Here is a 17919-nt window from a genome sequence, read left to right as displayed (position 1 = left end):
AAGGGTGGCTCCACCCTATCTCTGCTATGGGGTCTATTCTGTATGCACATACAGGATTGGGTCTTATTGCAAATACTTTTCAGGACTTTTTCCATTTCCAGCTTTTAGGAATGGCCCTAAAAAACCCCCAGTCCTTCAGGGAAGGCCCCCAAATGCAACATTCCATTCCTGAGGCTTCCAGGGGGGTCTATTTTATTGAGGGGAGGGGGGGGGGAGAAGTGCTGAGCTTACAGATTGTACTCAGTGGGTGGGGCAGACCTGCCAAGGTTGATCTCCTTCATATGTGCTTGGCCCTCCCTGTTCACCTTTTCCTCCAGGCTTATGTCCTGTCTATGTCTGGAATGAGGATGGAGATTCTCTCTCCTCTGTTCAACTACTGCCTCAGGGGCTGCTCAGGGCTTGCTCAACTTGGTGTCTTAGGAAGGCTATTCCTCTTTTCTAGTGTGGGCATTTCAGTGGGACTGGTTCCCTCTCTGGTTCTGGGCATAGTGGATGAGTGGGCTGCCTCCTTTTCTCCTGGGCATTGTGACTGAACTAGGTGCCCTCCATCAATCCTGGGAATTGAAGTCAAAGGGGGTCCTCTCCCCTACTTTCTATGTTTTTTTGTTTCTGTTTTGTTATTGTTTTTGCAAGATAGTGGGGTTAAGTGACTTGCCCAAGGTCACACAGCTAGGAGATTGGATTTGAACTCAGGTCTTCTTGACTCCAGGGATGGTGCTCTATCCACAGCACCACCTAGCTATCTCCAGTCCACCTAGCTGTGCCCCTCCTCCACTTCCAGTGTTGAGCTTGTCTATTTTACCCTCTAATTCTGGGCTCTGAAGTTTCAGTGGGGGTTGCTCCCCCCTCTCTTCTGGGCATCAGGGCTGCTCCCTTCTATTCCAGGCATAGCCCAGCTGTCTGGGGCCAAGAACAGATGCAAAGCAGGAGATGAAGAGTTTATAAAGAGAAAAATGGGACCCATAGGATGAGGTCCCATAGCTGTGGGGAGAACTTGACCTCTTTTGGCAGTGAGAATCAGAGGAGCAGAGATGACTAGGGGTGGGCAAGGTCCTAATCCAAGCCTTCTTTTGATAGAAGAGGAACAAAAGCCCAGGGAGGTGACTTGTTCAAGGTCACACCGATAATATTAATGGTGTAATTTGAACTCCAGAGTCAATCCTTTCTCTGTTATGACATGGGGAAAGGCTCCCTATGGTCATTGTTCCTTTTCCAGGAAGTGATTTTGCCTCCCCTCCTTGTTGACCTCTGTATATCTTTCTCCTTGTCTCAGCGGATCATCTTTTTCAGTGCTCTTCAGTTCAAGATGTCGGATAGCCCCTCTGAACACTCAGGGATCTCTAGTGTGATGTTTTCCCCCCAGGAAGCCTTATTTACTGTTACCTCTCACTCCCTTAGGACCCAATCTAATCCACTCCTCAGTGCAGGGGGTGGTGGTGGGGAGAGAGGGAGGTGTGGAAGGTCGGAGTTGAAGGGGTGGGCAAGTTGGTGACTTTGGGGTTGTTTAGTTCTGCACAAAACAGTATGAGAGGGCTATTCATAAGCTGGAAAGTATCCACAGAGAATGATTAGGACAATGAAAGGTCTTGAAATCATGCCATATGAGGATCAAATCACCTTAGCTGAAACAGAAAGACTTGACTGGAGGCAGGCAAACCATTATCTAAGGTTCTACTTCCCCTCAGACCTCAGTGGAGACAACCCACGAATCTGGTGCCCTGTTCCAAGAACCCCAGGAACAGCAGCTCTCTCCAGTTCAATGGCCATGCTTCCAGACTGGACCTTGTAATCACCATCAAGAAAAGCAACCCTTGTGGAAAAGAGGCAAGTTATTCCCATTCCCATTTGTACCAACTGCCAGCAAATGAGTAGGTGAGCCCAAGGATCCTGGGAATAGTCATGCTTCCCAAAATGTCAGCTCTATTCCCATTCTATCCATCAACCCTAAATGGATTGGTCAGCCACCTCCAACATTGCCACCAACTGGTGACCATTCACCACCAAAGGACTAAGACTCCTGTCCAAAACATAAAGGCATTTGCGGGGGGACAAGAGACATGCACATGCCCCTCCACCTCCTTGACCACCACGTGCCTTCAGCCTCCAGTGGAGATAGCCCAGGTCCCTGAACCCAAGAACCTTAGCAAGAGTTCCCCCAGATCACCATTCCTATTTCTAACCTAGCCCTCCATCAACCTCAGCCATCATCCAGGGAAGCAGTTCTTATGGAAATGAAACCTGGCAACCACCTCTGCTGGTGATGCAGTCCCCAAGACTTCTGAAGACCCAGAAGATAAAGTTCTTTCCACCAAAGACATTGGTACTATTAACATCAGAAATCCAACACCAGAAAAGAGTATGGTTTGATCAATGGAGATGACATTAGAGAAGATGCATCACCATCTACTTTGCTCTGCTACCTCTAAGGACCAAGGGACCTTCCCATCTGATTTGAAGCTAAAACCTTCCCTGATTATTATCTCCTCCATTAAAATGTGAGCTCTGTGAGGGCAGGGATGCCTAGAGTGCATTTCCACCTATATTGCTAGGGCTTAGAGAAGTGATTTGCCTATAGAAAGGGCTGTAAAAACTTTTATTAATATTAATTGGATTCTTGTGAGGATCAAATGAGATATTTGTAAAAGCTTATCACAATGCCCAATACACAGTAGGTCCTTCCTTTCCTGTTTTCATTCAATCATTGATTTATTCATTAGGTAGTTGAAGTCACTGTAGGTGGTTAGCCCAAGGATGACTGGCATACTATCTTCCAGCATTTGAAGGGCTGTCATTTGGAAAAGGAATAAGATCTGTTCTTTTTGGCCCCAGAGGGCACAGCTAGGGGTGCTATATTCCTTGAGAGAAGTTGCCAAGAGGCACGTTTAGATTTGATCTTTGGGGAGAGAGGAGAGGTCTGTCCCATATTCTTTTAGGGAGCCATGTCTCTCAGAATCTTGTGAGAAGACCAGCAGCTTCTGGCATATCTGGTTTAAAAGGAAGGCAAGATATGGTTCAGGTCTGGGGGGGGGGGGAGGCAGAGATGATAATGGGAATGAAATGGAGGTGGAGCTTGACCCTGATGTTCTACTGACTCCATTGCTCTACCAGAAGGTGCTCATGCTGACCTTGGGCCAGGAGTGCCTTCAATCTGGTTGGCATGCCAAGAAGTTCAGTGGACCCACCCTGCTGCTGTGGAGACTAACCTTGTGCTTAGGGGGGGAGTCCCTTGGGGTGGGTGGCTTCTGCTGGAAGGCAATGGAGAAGTCCAGAGAGGCTAATCAGCAGCCCCCTGGGACACATGTAGGAAGGTGGCAGCTTTGGGGAAAGGGTGCCAGAGGCTTGCTGCTTGATTAAATTCTTTGCTACTTTTCTATCTTTTTTAAGGAAAGATCCTTTCTATTGCTAATTATCTTATCTATCTATCTATCTATCTATCTATCTATCTATCTATCTACCTACCTATCAGTAATCTATCTATCTACCTATCTATCTATTCTGGTTTACTCTAGAGAAATTCTTTGGACATGCAGGCTCATGAACTTTATATTGAAAGGGATGATTACCCTTGGGGTACCAAGAACCTTGGGCAGTCCCAAAGGGGGCAAAAACTTCCCAACAAGGAAATCAATTCAAAAGTAGAATCGTCCTTGCAAATGATGGCTTCATCCTCACTGGAGGTCATCAAGCAAAGGTTACAACAGACACATATCAGATACATCAGAGAGAAAATTCTTGTTCAGGTGTGGGTTGGACTAGTTGGGCTTTTGGTCCCTTCCAGAGCCTACAATTCTGTGACTACTCAAGGGATCAGAGGTGTGTCTGGCTCCAAGAGATCCATTTCCCCCCTTAGCCTTTGGATGATCTGTGAGGATTTCTGGCTAGTTCCTCTTTCCAGTTACGGGGAGATGGTGACAGATTGGATGCAAGGTTTTCTCCTGGAGGTAAACCTTCCTCCACTTCCCCTTATGGAGGTCCTGGACCTGAGTTTCCTCAAATAAAAAGGAGTGGGACAACATGGCCTGTCAGGTCTCTTTGAGTCCTAAAGCCTGTAACTCTGTGAAGGGAATGTAAGTATTAGTGCTAGGCTAATGAAAGACTGGCAGTCAAGAGGAGAAGCCAAGGCCCCTGCACATGGGTTTCTATCAGACATATTAACAGATATTACAATCTCCCTTCTTTTAGGAGATGTTGGAGTCCCTGTAGAAGCTTATTTTCCTTTTATTTTCCCTGTATTTTGTCAATTATATTAACATCTAAGACTTTTGAAAATGGGAGCATGTGTATGTGGGAGATATTGATTCTTCTGACAAGCTTCCTTATGGACTTGAGGGTCACTTGGAATAAGTGTGTGGCCCTCAAGACATGGTAGCAATCAGTGAAAATGTGGCTCTGAAATCCAGGTAGGTGTGAAATACAGCCCTGAACTGGGAGCACTAGGAGCACTGGGAGTACTGGGAGCACAGGTTCAGGACCCTACAAATCAAACTGAACACATTGTGTTGGGGGCTGGGGTGGTGATGAGGTGATAAAACCTATACACAGATTAACACCAAGTCTACATGTGAACTCTGTGCTGTCTATGTAAGATGTCTAAGGCCACCTGAGTCATCCAAATGTAGCTTAGCCAAGAAAGAGACCCTGATCTCACTGAAAAGGTAATGCTACAGTCTCAAAGGAGACAAGCTGGAAATTAGGGATACACTGAGGATCCAGCTTCATATTTGAAGATTCTGAATTCTGCTTATCTTTCCCTCTCTCTCTCTCCCTCTCTCCCTCTTCTTTCTCCTTCCCTTCTTCCCTTCCCCATTCTCTCTCTCCTCTCCTCTTTCCTTCCCTCACTCTCTTCTTCTCGCTTCCCTCCCCACACACTCATATCCTTGTCAGATGTTAGTCTCAAAGAGAGACTCATGACCTTGATGTAGAAAAACATCTCTTTTACCTGCAGCTCTGCCTCACCTCCTGACCATCATGCAAGCACCCAGCACTGGGTTAGCATTCTTTCTCTCCACATTCCAGTCACAACAAAGTAGAATTATGAAAATATCCCAGGCATGTGAGCAAAATAATTGAGATGGCCAATATATCTTGACTAAAAAGCTGGCCTTGGAGTAAGGAAGACCTGAGTTCAAGTCTTGCCTCTGACATATCTGTGTTCCTGGTCCATTTTACAGAACTTCTTAGTGCTCCAGGCAACCCTCCAAGGCCCTGGAGCTGCTTCACTGTTTTGTTAAAAGGAAACTCCTCATCAGGAGCTCCCTGCTGGGATGAAATCACAGGTTTGGAAAAAAAAAGAAGAAAAAGAAGGAAGGAGAAGAAGAAAGAAACAAGAAAGAAGAAAGGAAGGAGAAGAAGAAGAAGAAGAGGAAGAAGAAGGAGAAGAAAAAGGAGAAGGAGAAGAAGAAGATACATATACACAGAGCATTTCTACAAATTTTTTCTAGAGATGACAGTTCAAGATTGTGGGAGGTTGAAGAGAATTGCCATTTGTAGAGTTGCCATTTGAGTTGGATTTGGAGTCAACTTTGAACTTCATGAACAGAGTAGTTGCTTTTTTTCTTTTTTCTTTTTTTGCTGAAGGGACCTGAATGGAATAATATGAAAACTTTTATTTTACGTTTTTGCAAGGCAAATGGGGTTAAATGGCTTGCCCAAGGCCACACAGCTAGATATTATTAAGTATCTGAGGCCAGATTTGAACTCAGGTCCTCCTGACTCTAGGGCTGGTACTCTATTCACTGGGCCACCTAGCTGCCCCTATATGAAAACTTTTTAACTGGAATCATGTGACACAGATGAAAGAAGGGAGAAGATGGGGGACAATATACACAGAGATCACTTTAACAAAAAAGAAAACAGCATTAAAAGGAAGATAATTTCAGATTGTATAAATATTTCTATATTTGCTGTTTTCTTGGTTCTGCTGACCACTCTATATCAGTTCATGAAGATTCTTCCATGCTTCCCTCACACACATCACACAATTACAGCATAGTCATATTCCATCACCTTCATGGACCACAATTTGTTAGCCATTCGATGGCATCTGCTGTTTCCAATTCTTTGCTATCAGGAAAAGTAGATATTTTGGCATAAACAGGGGCTTTCTTTTTTATCAACTTCTTCCTTAGAGGAATATGTACAGCAATGGAATGTCTGGCTCAAAGAGGCAATTTAAGAGTCCTATTTTAGTCACTTTACTTGCCTAATTCTAAATGATTGTACCTATTCACGTCTCCACCAACAATGTGTGCCTTTCATCCCACAGTGGCTCCAACATGACCACTGACATTTTTCAGATTATTGCCAATGTTGGGTTTTTTTTTTGCAAGGCAATGGGGTTAAATGGCTTTCCCAAGGCCACACAGCTAGGTAATTTTAAGTGTCTGAGGTTGGATTTGAACTCAGGTCCTCCTGACCCCAGGGCCGGTGCTCTATCCACTGTGCCACCTAGCCAGCCCCATTTCTAATGCTAATCTTGGTGTGGAAGAAGAGATGTGAAAACACACTTCCTTCCTCTAGGTAGAGTGGTGGGAGTCTGTAGATGAACAATGTTTTTTTTCCTGGTCTGCTGGTTTTGCTTGATTATTTTTCTTTGTTAGAAGAGAAGGATATTTATAAGGAGATGTAAAAAATGCAAAGTATTTATAAAACTAAAAACCATAAAATTCGCCTCATCTGGAGACAAACTAGGCTTGAGATTTTAGAAAAAGGATATTGATCTTTGTCCATAACTGTGCCCGACTCTTCTTCATAGGCCATTGCTGGAGCCAAAAGCCTTCAACCAACCCAGGCCTGGCTGATGAACCCAGCTTGCTACTGTAATGTGTTTTGGGACTTTGGAAAATTACAACTGTATTCTTTTAGAATGAAATAACAAAGCTCTGTCCCTTGACATGTTGGAAATACTGTTCACTGCTGCCTCACTTGTAGGCAATTTGGTTTGTCCTCAACTGGAATAACATTTTCTTTGTTTTTCTTTAGGCACAAGCTGGGTTTTTGTCTTGATGGGAAAAGGAAGAGCTGCTCAATATTCCCTTCTACCCCTCTTCCCATCTGGTTCTTATGGGGAGACAGACACCGGCTCATTGCAGCTGGAGAATGGTGTTTTAGTGGCATCTTAAAAAGAGTGCAACATCTTGAAATTCTTCCATTGTTTTAAAAATCAGTAGGATGGGACCGCCCAGTTAATGGAAACATGCCCTTAAGTCCCGAAAAGGCCAGTGTGCTCATAGGAACCAGCAGCTACTGCCTTCGGCTCTGTCCTCACAGTTCATTCATTCCTTCAGCAAGTATTATTTAGGTCCCTTCTTCTGTCCTTAAAAAAGTTGCTACTAACCATGCCATTCCTCAAGCTTTGGGTCTCTGTCTATTCTCCTTTTCATGTCCAAGAATTATCGGATTTGAAATAGGAATGGTTTTAGAACAAATTACTATCCTGCTATTATATTCTGGTAGTAGAAAAAAAAACTATCTTACTTTAACATTTAATTATTATTAATTTCATATGATTATTAAGAATAGTTGACTAATCAGTTGCCAAATCTTGATGATTCTGTTGTCTATGGTGACTTCTGAACCTCTCACTCTCTTCCCATCTGCACTAATGCTTCAATTCTTGGTTCCCTCCTGTCTGGACCATTGCAAAGGGCTTCCTGCCTTCTGTCTTTCCCTTCTCCAAATTTCACCCCACACTGATGCCAAAAGAATCTGCTAAAGCCTCAGGTCTGACCACCTTGCTTCCCTGTTCAAAAAACTGTCAATGGTCCTTTGTTGCCTTCAGAACAAAATACAGACTCTTCCTTTTGCCATTAATAGTCTTCAACAGTCCTATCTTAGAGTACTTCATATAAAATCTAAAGAAACAGAATAGAGCTGTGGAAAGGTCATTTGGCTTTGGAGTACAGGGTTTGGGTTCAAATCTTGTCTTTGACTTTCTGTGTGACCATTGGCAAAGTCAATTGACCTCTGGTTCTCCATCTGAAAAATGGGGTTCAGAGATGGGGTTTAGATCAGTCTCTAGATCCTTTCCATCTCTAGGGCTATAATCTTCTTCCAGATGAGGTTACAAATTTGGCAATGCAGTTGAGGCCTACTCAACCCCTTCCATTACAAATGGATCAGTGCAGACAGCTGACTGACTTGTTCATGGCAGAGCAGCATCAGAACATCTCAGAGTTGGACTCAGAGGTCAGCCAGTCCAATCCTGAACAAGGACACCAATAAGTCATGAGGACTTTGTCTGAAGACCTTCAGTTCTGGGGAGCTCGCCAATTCCAGAGGTAGCACATTCTTCTTTTGTCTAGTTCTAGTTTTTTAAACCTCAACTACCCAGTATAATGGACAGAATGTTGGACCTGGAATCAGGAAAACCTGAGTTCACATCTGGTGTATGACCTTGGGCAAGTCATTTTACCCTGTTTACCTCAGTTTCCTCATCTGTAAAATGAATGGGATAAATGGCAAAGGAAATGGTAAAACTCCTCCAGTATTTTCTCCAAGAAAACCCAAAGTAGGGTCATGGAGAGTCTTTACAACTAAACAATAATTGCTTAAAATTGTCTTTTTCGGGGCAGCTAGGTGGCATAGTGGATAAAGCACCGGCCCTGGAGTCAGGAGTACCTGGGTTCAAATCTGGTCTCAAACACTTAATAATTACCTAGCTGTGTGGCCTTGGGCAAGCCACTTAACCCCGTTTGCCTTGCAAAAACCTAAAAAAAAATTGTCTTTTTCTCTCTCCTTATAGCAGGACTCTGAAATTTCTCCCCTCCCAATTCTACCTTCTGGTACCAAGTGGAACAGGCTCTTGTATCTGAATAGCTCTTTGGTTACTTGAAGGCCACCATAATGTTCTCTTGTCTTTTCTTCTCCAGGAACTTGAAAGTCCTTCACCATCCTGCTTGACTTCTTCTGGTTATGCTCCAGGCTGTCCTAACTCTCCTTGGAATGTGGGGCTCAGGAGTACTCCATTGTCATTTTGTGTCCTGACCAGGACAGAGTGCAGAGGGGCCCATCACCTCCTCTTAGATGTGAAGTTTTTCAGTGCAGCCTCAGAGAGAATCAGTTTCCTTTCAGGTCACAAGATTGATTCCTAGAAATCATTCTTTGCAAACTTTCAAATCTTTTTCAGAGGGGTAGCTGTCTGCCTCAGTTCCCTCACCTGTACAATGGGGCTAAAAATGAGATTTTATATACATATATATATATATATATATAAAATCTATAAATAGGCAACATATATGTATAGATAATCTATAAAAAGGTGTTAGGAGTGTCAAAGTGTGTTCAAGGAAGACTAGTCCCTCTGTTGTGAGGACTGTTGAGCCCTTTCATGACTGTTTTACATCTTTGATGTCCACCTGAGCCACCTCTCACCCATGACTCCAGGAAGTTGGAGCATGGACAGCAGTCACATCCTGGTCAACCATTTTGGCAGGTTGAGGGTAACTGAGAGGTCTCAACCCATCAGTAAGTTAGGGGAGGTGCCTACCCCAAGAATGTGAAGTCTTTCTCTGGTGGAATGGGTGGATGAGAACACTTTGTTCCACTGTCCACAAAAGCAATTGAAGCAGGTGCTGTGGAGCACTTGGCTTGGTTAGACGGTGAAGACATCAAGGTCATCCACTGCAGCTGGAACCAGCCCTGGTTGTCTTGACTGTGTCATACTACTGGACCATGATGACTTTGGAAGAGAGAGTAAGGTCAACAAAATTTGTGCAATTTTACTTAAATCCAATCTATGCATGAATCAAAAGACATCACCCATAGCCCTTTACTGTTCCTACTTAAAGCCCTGTGGCAACTGGCAAGTGAGGAAGCAGCAGATGTGGATACACTAGGAGTTTTAGTTACAACCCTGCCCATAGGTGACCCATCTATGGCCACAACCTCACTGGAAGCAGCAGTGAGATTTGGAAGACCCCTGGATGTGTGAGCAGCCCTTTGAAAGATTGCACTGCTCACCTCTTGGTGTGGGGAAGGGGCTAAAAAAGGGGTGCCCTAAAATCGTCTGCCTATCCAACCCTGGGATGATTACTATGACAGGCATGGATCCCACCCTTTGGTAGAACACCCCCCAAAATGTAAAAAAGCTTCTTCAAAGAAGATTCTTCTCATAATCAGTGCATGGAACACATGCACACTCACAGATAACACAAGATCCAATAGACCTGAAAGATGAACAGCTCCGGATGTGAGAGAACTCAATAGGTATGGTATCCAAATGGTATCCCTGAGTGAAACAAGGCTGGCAAATGAAGGCCAGTTTACTGAAGTCAGAGCTGGATACACATCGAAGGGGAATGCCATGAAGCTGGGGGAAGTTTTGCAATTAAAAAGAAACATTCTTGAATGCCTACCAAAAGGAGCAAAGAAAGGTTCATGACAATGAGATTACCACTTCCAGGAAAATGCACCATCATCAGTGCCTATGTTCCCACCATGGCAAACCCTGATTAAGTTAAATAAATATTTTATGAAGGCTTGGAGACCTTTATCATCAACGTACCAAAAGAAGACAAGCCTATAATTCTGGCTGACTTTAATGCTAGGGGAGGCTCAGATTATCAGACAGGGCAGGGAGTCCTTGGGAGGAATGGAGTTGGAAATAGCAACAGCAGTGGTCACCTTCTACTGAAGACTTGTGCATCTCATGACCTCATCACAAACACTTCCATTTACCTAAACACAATAAAACTTCCTGAATGCATTCTCATAGTAAAATATTGGCATCTAATAGACAATGTGATTGTATGGATCATAAAATGTTCTCAAGATTTCCCAGTCACCATTGGAGTAAAACAAGGATATGTCCTTGCTCCCATACGTTTTACCATGATGTTTTCAGCCATGTTATCAAACACCTTCAATGAGGATGAACATGGTCTCAAGGTCAGCTACAGTACCAATGACAAAGTTTTCAACTTGAAAGGTAACAAGCCAAGACCAAAGTGGAGGGAGTGTTGGTGCAGGATCTTCTGTTTGCAGATGATCGTGCCTTCAGTGCAGCCTCTGGAGCTGAGATGCAACAAAGGATGGATTGATTCTCTGCTCCTTGTGCTAAATGTGGTCTAACAATGAACAAGAAGAAAACCCAGGTGCTCCAGCACCACACCATTCATATGTGGAACCATTGGTTACAGCAAATGGAGAAGTTTTGAGTTCTGTGGACAAGTTCATTTACCTTGGCAGTTGACACACTGATTGCCAGAGCTAGCTCAGTATTTGGGAGGCTCAGAAAGAAATTGTGGGAGAGAAGAGGTATCGGACTGACTACCAAACTGAAGGTCAACAGAGCCATTGTGCTGGCCTCATTGATATATGCCTGTGAAACCTAGACAGTCTACTAGTGCCATGTCAGGAAACTGGATCACTTTCATTTAAATTGTCTTAGGAAGATCCTGAAGATCACCTGGCAGAAGACACCAGACCCTGAGGTCTTTTCTTGAGCTAACACTCAAACTTTACTCCAGAGATTGCAACAACAATGGACTGGCCATGTTGTTTGAATGCCAAACACTCATCAGGGGGTCAGAAGACACCAGGACACCCTGAAGGTCTCTAGTAAGAGCTTTGGAACTGATTGTGCAGCATGAGACACACTGGCACAGGACTGCCTCATCAGGGCATTGCACTATATGAACAAGGCAGAATTGAAGCAGTTCAAAGGAAAGAGGAGGTACCTGAGTTTAGCGTAACCAACTCAGGAGTTCACATGGGCTATCTGTGCCCAAACTGTGGTAGAGCATTCCAAGCTGTACTGATCTGATCAGCCACAGTCCCTGTAACTCATCTCTACCATAGTGAAGTCATTTTGGTTTTTGAGAATGAGGAACAAGAATCAACCAACAAAATAGGTGATCTATATGTATGAATAATCTATAAATAGGTGGTATATAAGCATAGTTAACCTTCAAATATGATATATAATCTATAAATAGGCGACAATCTATAAATGATATGTAAGTAGAGATAATCTATAAACAGGTTTGCACATATATAGTCATTCTTTAAAAAGGTGATTATAAGTATATATAATCTAAAAATAAGTGATGTATATGTATAGATAATCTATAACTACGTGACATCATCATCTATAAATGAGATCATAGGTTTAGATAATCTATAGGTGATATAAATGTATAGCTAACCTTTAAATAGGTACATATAGATAATCTATAAATAGGTAATATATAATGTATAAATTATATATATTGATAATTTATAAATAGGTTATAAATATGTATATATAATCTATAAATAAGTGATATATAATAATAATAATACTGATGATTGTCCTTCATTTTTGAAGACCATGACATCAGAGAGGTGAAGTACATGAACTGGCTTTGAGTGAGGATGCTGTGCAGAGATTATAGATAACAGTCCTTTGTAAAACTTAAAGTCCTATATGAATTATTATAATTTTCTTGTATTTATGGAGTTTTGAACCTAAGTGTAAGGCTTTCCATTTATTCTTTTTAAATGTTGTCTTAGTTGATCCATCCTTTCAATGGCTTCCACTGCTAAAGAGACTAATTTTGGGTTCTCGAGGATGGGGATGCACAGCAGTCCAGGTGCAGGGTTGGGACCGTCTTTGTCTCTCCCAGCTGGGCTGTGGGCCTTGCAGTCTGGGGAGTTCCCGGTGTTCTGGGCTGGAGGGGGCTAGCTCACACCTAAGGCGGTGCCCAGTCTCTTCCCGTTTGCCTTTTAACAGTGTGGTCTTTGTGCTATGGACCCATATTGGAACCAGCCTTTTGTAATTATTGAGGGAAAAAATGGCAAAGAAGGAAGTGGCAGAAAGGGGCAAGAAGGCAAAGAGTGGGCGTGGGGACAGGGTGGAGGGGGCATTTGGTCATCTGCTTGGTTTTTGCTGTTTCACAGTACGTGGTTATTTTTTGGGGGGATACTTTTTGTTTAGCTTTCCTATGTGAACATAATTTTTCCGTATTAGTTTGTCACCTGAAAATGAATCTCCTAGGGCCTTGATTGCTGTGGGGGGAGGCCTTCCCTGCCCCCTGCCCCAATTCTCTGCCTGCTACCCTCCACCACCCACGCAAGAGCTCTTTGTTTGAGATGTAAGTGCTCAGGAAGGCTGCGGCAAGTTTCCAATTTGGAATGGGCAGCATGTCAGGACAAACAAGGGATCATCTGTGCATGATCCAGCCTGGGTTCTGGCGAAATTTCCTCCAAGGCCGCAGAAAAAGGAACTTCTGCATTCATCAAATCAGGGGGCTGGGTGAAATCCCTTGCCCACTGAGCGGCCCTGCCCCCAAGGCATGCCAACCAGGATGAATGCTTCCAGTGATGAGATGAAGGGGCAGAAGACAAGCACACTCACTCAGATTTCAGGGATTTGGGGGAAGCTTGGGAATCGTTTGGCCTGCTTGGGAGTGATCGGGCTGCCAAGTCTGCCACCAGAGGTTCAGTCATCCTGAATAATTACATATTACAGGGCCAAGGAGGACAAGCTCAGGGACTTGGACTTCGGAGGTCTACTCAGCCGTTCAGTTACGTGGGGTGAGGGAAGAGCATTGACTCTGGAAGAATAGAACTGGGGTTCAAATTCAGTCTGCAATACACCCCTTGGCTCCTCAGGGCCTCTCTGTCCTCATCTCCAAGTGAAGGCTTTGGACCAGGTGGTCTTTGGGCTCCTATTGAGCTCCCTGTCTGTGGCCTCTTGTTTTATAGATGAGAAATGTGAAGTTCAGAGTCATGGAGTGATTCGTTTGAGAGTCACCCAGCAAAGAAGGGGCAGAGCAGGATTCCAACTGGGGCCCAATGCCATCATAGTCCTCATGTCCTCCTAGGCGACTCTAGCTGATGCTCCAGTATTTTTTTGTTTGAGAGCCAGACGGGACCTCAGAGACTACCTTGCTCACCAGCCTTTCCCAATTTTAGAAGAGAAAACTGAAGCACAGAGAAGTAAGATATTTATTCAGGGTTGGGATGAATGGGGGGAAAGGAAGGAAATCCACATTCAGAGAGCTCCTGTACTAAATGCTTTACAAATAGGATTTCATTTGATGCTTCCAGCGAGCCTGTGAGAGAGGTGCTGTTGTCTCCCCATTTTTTTAGGGTTTTTTTTTTTGCAAGGCAATGGGGTTAAGTGGCTTGCCCAAGGCCACACAGCTAGGTAATTATTAAGTGTTTGAGACTGGATTTGAACCCAGGTACTCCTGACTCCAGGGCCGGTGCTTTATCCACTGTGCCACCTAGCTGCCCCTCTCCCCATTTTTCAAATGAAGAAATTAAAGCAAACAAAGGTTAAGGGTTTTGCCCAGGGTCTGATAGTGAGGAAGAATCTGAGACAGGATTTGAATCCAGGTCTTCCCGCTTCCAATCCCAGTGCTTTCCTCATTATATCTCCCATTCTCCATGTCTCTTGTTACTTTGCACTACTTCTTCTAAAGAGAGTTTTAAAGAGTAGTCTGGTTGTCTCAAAGAGAATACCAAAGACATACAAAGCTTCCAGAAAAACTAATTAGGCCTTTATTGCCTTTGGATTCCTCCACTGGCACACTCTCTAAGTAGGTCAAAGACAGATACTAAATTAACAAGCTGAGATTTGGATCGAAATCCCATGTTCTTTCTATGCAATCTTGAGTTCGAATACTGACTCTGACACTTAACTGGATGTGGGACCCTGGGCTGGGTGTTCCACTACTGAGTTTCAGTTTTTTCCATCTGTAAAATGGGGAGAATCATACTGGTGCTATGTACCTCCTAGGTGCAGAGTGAAGACTACTGGAAACCTGTTTCTTACTGGGAGTTTCTTTCACCAAATGGTATCTGAAGTTCAAGAAAAAAAGAAGGAAAGAAGGAAGGAAGGAAAGAGAGAAGGAAGAAAGGAAAGAAGGAAAGAAGGGAGGGAGGGAGGAAGGAAAAAGGAAGGAAGGAAGGAAAAAGGAAGGAAGGAAGGAAGGGAGAAGAGCTTTGTAAATCTTAAAATCCACTAGAAGAACATGAGTGATGCTTCCTCTCATCCTCCTGAGCACTGAGAGTGGCTGCCTCCTAAACCTCCCCTCCACTTGTAGGTGAGTCCAAGCTCTTAGGAGCTTGTCTGGCTCAGTCTAGTGAGTGGTACTAAGCAAGCCCTCACTCTACAGAAAACAAACACTGCTTTTTCCAGCAGACAAAGGAGAAATTTTTTTTGGGGGGGGTACACGTGCCTCAAGAATAGGATACCAAAGACATAAAATGTTTCTAGAAAAAAACATTTATGTCCTTATTGCCTCTGGATTACTCTCCACTATTAGTGACTGGGTTATGACTTTCCCCAGTATCATTGAGTGTGAATTTGGTGGATTTCCATGTCTCAAAGGGAACACAATATGGGTGGGAAATATTTTCTTGTTCTGGGTTTAAATATTGTTAGGTTGTTCCATTTGTGAGCATACAGGCCCAACAGCGGGCCCATAAATATTTCTGGTGCCCTTGGTACTGCCCAGTGAAGCCACTTGGGGCATGGTTCAAATTGGCTCCATCTGACAGTACCCAGACAATATGCTACTTGTCACGCCCCCGTCAGTCACCTGGGACTCCAAGGGTCTAACCCAGACTTGGCTTATTCAAGAAAAAGTCATTGAACTATTCAAACCCTTTGACCCAGTCATCCTACAACTCTGGAGGAGGACAGAGACACAAAGAAAGGCCCCATAGCTACCAACATATTTATAGAAACCCTTTTTGTGGTAGCAAAAATGCAAACCATCGACAAACTGGAAACCAAGTAGGTGCCCATTGATCGAAAGATGGATAAACAAACTGGCATATGAACATTGTGGAATATTATTGCTAGAAAAAAATGACAGCTAGGAAAAACTGTGAAGCAAGAAAAGATTAGTATGAATGGAGTGAGGTTTCTTGGTTCTAGACAAGAAATGCTACTGCTAATTGATGGAGGAGCTGGGGGGCTTTGGGGGCAGGATGCTGGATACTTATCAGAGGCAGAAATGGTTTGTTACCAGGGAGGGCTCATTCTTGGGTTGGAGGGTGGGTAGGGATGATAGAAATATATATATATATGTATATATATATATATGTTATATGGAAATGATAGCAATGAAAATAATGAAGGCATCATTCAAACTTGTTAGGAATGTATGTATGCATGTTTAAGTTGTCGGCCCATTTACAGAGTCTCCAGCATGGGTCTCTGTGGGTGGCACCTTGTTGCCTGGGGTGGGGGGAGTTCTCTGGTTTTGACCGTTATGTCCCAACACTTTGGGAGTTTAGAAATGAGACAGTGGAAAGGACCACAAGGAAACCAAACAATCTCATAGCCAGCATGCATGTATATACAATATACCTGGCCCCTGATTCTTTGTTGGCATAGCAAACTGTCTGAGAAATAAGAATTCATTGGTACACCTGAATTCCCACATGCTTTATGGAATCCTGAGGATTTCCTGTTTCAAAATGACTCTGTCCTGTGATTTCACCCAAGTGGCGCAGTTCTGTAGAGACCGGGGAACTGAATGGAGACATTTGGCCTAGACTGGCTCTGAAGCCGGGGGAAATGTGACTCAGTGGAGGCAGCCTATTGTTGGAAGAGGGCAGGATGTTTGCTAGGGTGATGGATGATGATCCATCAGGGACATAGGGTCTTCTGACACCCTGGTAATTAGTCTATTCCCTAGAAGATTTGGGAAGAAAGATCAAAAACACATACATATCAAACTAGAAAAGGACTAGTTGGGGACTTTTGGATCTGCCGCTCCCCAAATAACAGAGAAGAGAGGTATGGGTATGCCAGATCCTTCAATTATCAAGGAAATAGAGCGTTTCCTTTCAAACTGGATACAAATGAAGATGAGTGGGGAGGAAAAGGAGCCATCTACTACTGGGCTGATGGACCCCAGAGCATCTCTTAATCAAGGTGAAAAGAACTGACCAAGTAGAAAGGGCTCAATGGAAAAGGGGGGAGCATCACCTCCTCTGGCCTGGAAGGTTCTGCTCCAAAATGGGGCATGGGGCTTCATGAGGAATCCTTCGGAGCTTGCTGTTTTTGACTTGGTAAAATTTCGACGTGAGCAAAAGCAGTGGGGAGTGTCTTGCCCAGGAAGGGTGGTGTAGTTGTCTCCTGCACCATGATGACATATTCACCTGAGAGAGAAATGAAAAGAAAGGGTTTGTCTGTCGGAATACATACATGTACAAACACAAAAACACACATAAATACACTCACACAAACACACATCCACACACAGAGAAGAGGGTCTGACAGCGGAGATGTCAGGACCATCCTGGTCATGGTCCAGGGTCAGAGAAGGGCGTCTTATCTATGAGCAGAAAAGCATGAGAAGATTTGGAGGAAGTGATGTTAGGAGGAACAAGAAAACAATATGAACTATTACTGCAACATCGAAAATGACAAAGGCAATGAAGCACATTCCTCCTCGAAGCAGAGATGACCCAAGTGGTATTCATGGCCAAGAGAGGTGACTGTGCAGGGACTTGGACTTGTGTTTCTTTGTGATAAGGCAGGGGCAGGGGAGATAGACCTAGTTATGACTGAGAACGAGAGGCACCCGTCTAACAGAACATGTGAGATGTTGGAGGTGACTAGATCCTGGGGCTGAATCACCTCCATCTACTTAGAAGCTTTTTTTTGAAATTGTTCAATGGAAAAAATAGAAATTAAGTTCTTGCAAGATTTTATTTAGACAGGTTTTCTTTTCTAAAAACAATCTGGAGTCATTCAAAGTCAGAGAAATCATAAAGAAAGGAATTAAAAAACAAGGAAACTTTTGGGGCTGCAGGAAGGGCCCTGACTGCTGCTGGGGCTCCCTGGCTTGGGTTTGCTTTGGCACTGTAAAATACATAAAAACATTCTTTGGCTGGAGTGCTCCAGGAATGCATCTGCAAGCTGCAAGCAGGGTCAGCTGGAGGTGGTTTGCCCCATAAAATGGTGGAGCACAA

The 17919-nt window shown here is 43.8% G+C and overlaps 1 protein-coding gene across 4 annotated transcripts in view; it reads right to left on the bottom strand.

The window, feature by feature from the left end:
* Positions 1 to 5446: 5446 nt before the first annotated feature.
* MORN1 (MORN repeat containing 1) overlaps positions 5447 to 17919 on the bottom strand; it is a 216971-nt gene continuing 204498 nt past the window's right edge. For 2 of the 4 annotated variants that reach the window (XM_074218688.1, XM_074218690.1), the window contains exon 14: positions 13914 to 17103. In XM_074218688.1, the coding sequence (XP_074074789.1) occupies positions 16976 to 17103 (128 nt within the window). In that variant the 3' untranslated portion in view covers positions 13914 to 16975. Of the gene's footprint in view, positions 5582 to 13910; positions 17104 to 17919 lie in introns of those variants that run through there. The other 2 variants (XM_074218689.1, XM_074218692.1) reach the window with 2 other exon arrangements.

The sequence above is a fragment of the Macrotis lagotis genome, chromosome 1 (assembly GCF_037893015.1).
Source record: "Macrotis lagotis isolate mMagLag1 chromosome 1, bilby.v1.9.chrom.fasta, whole genome shotgun sequence".
Taxonomy (NCBI): Eukaryota; Metazoa; Chordata; class Mammalia; order Peramelemorphia; family Peramelidae; genus Macrotis; species Macrotis lagotis.
This window is presented reverse-complemented; position numbering and strand designations above follow the sequence as displayed.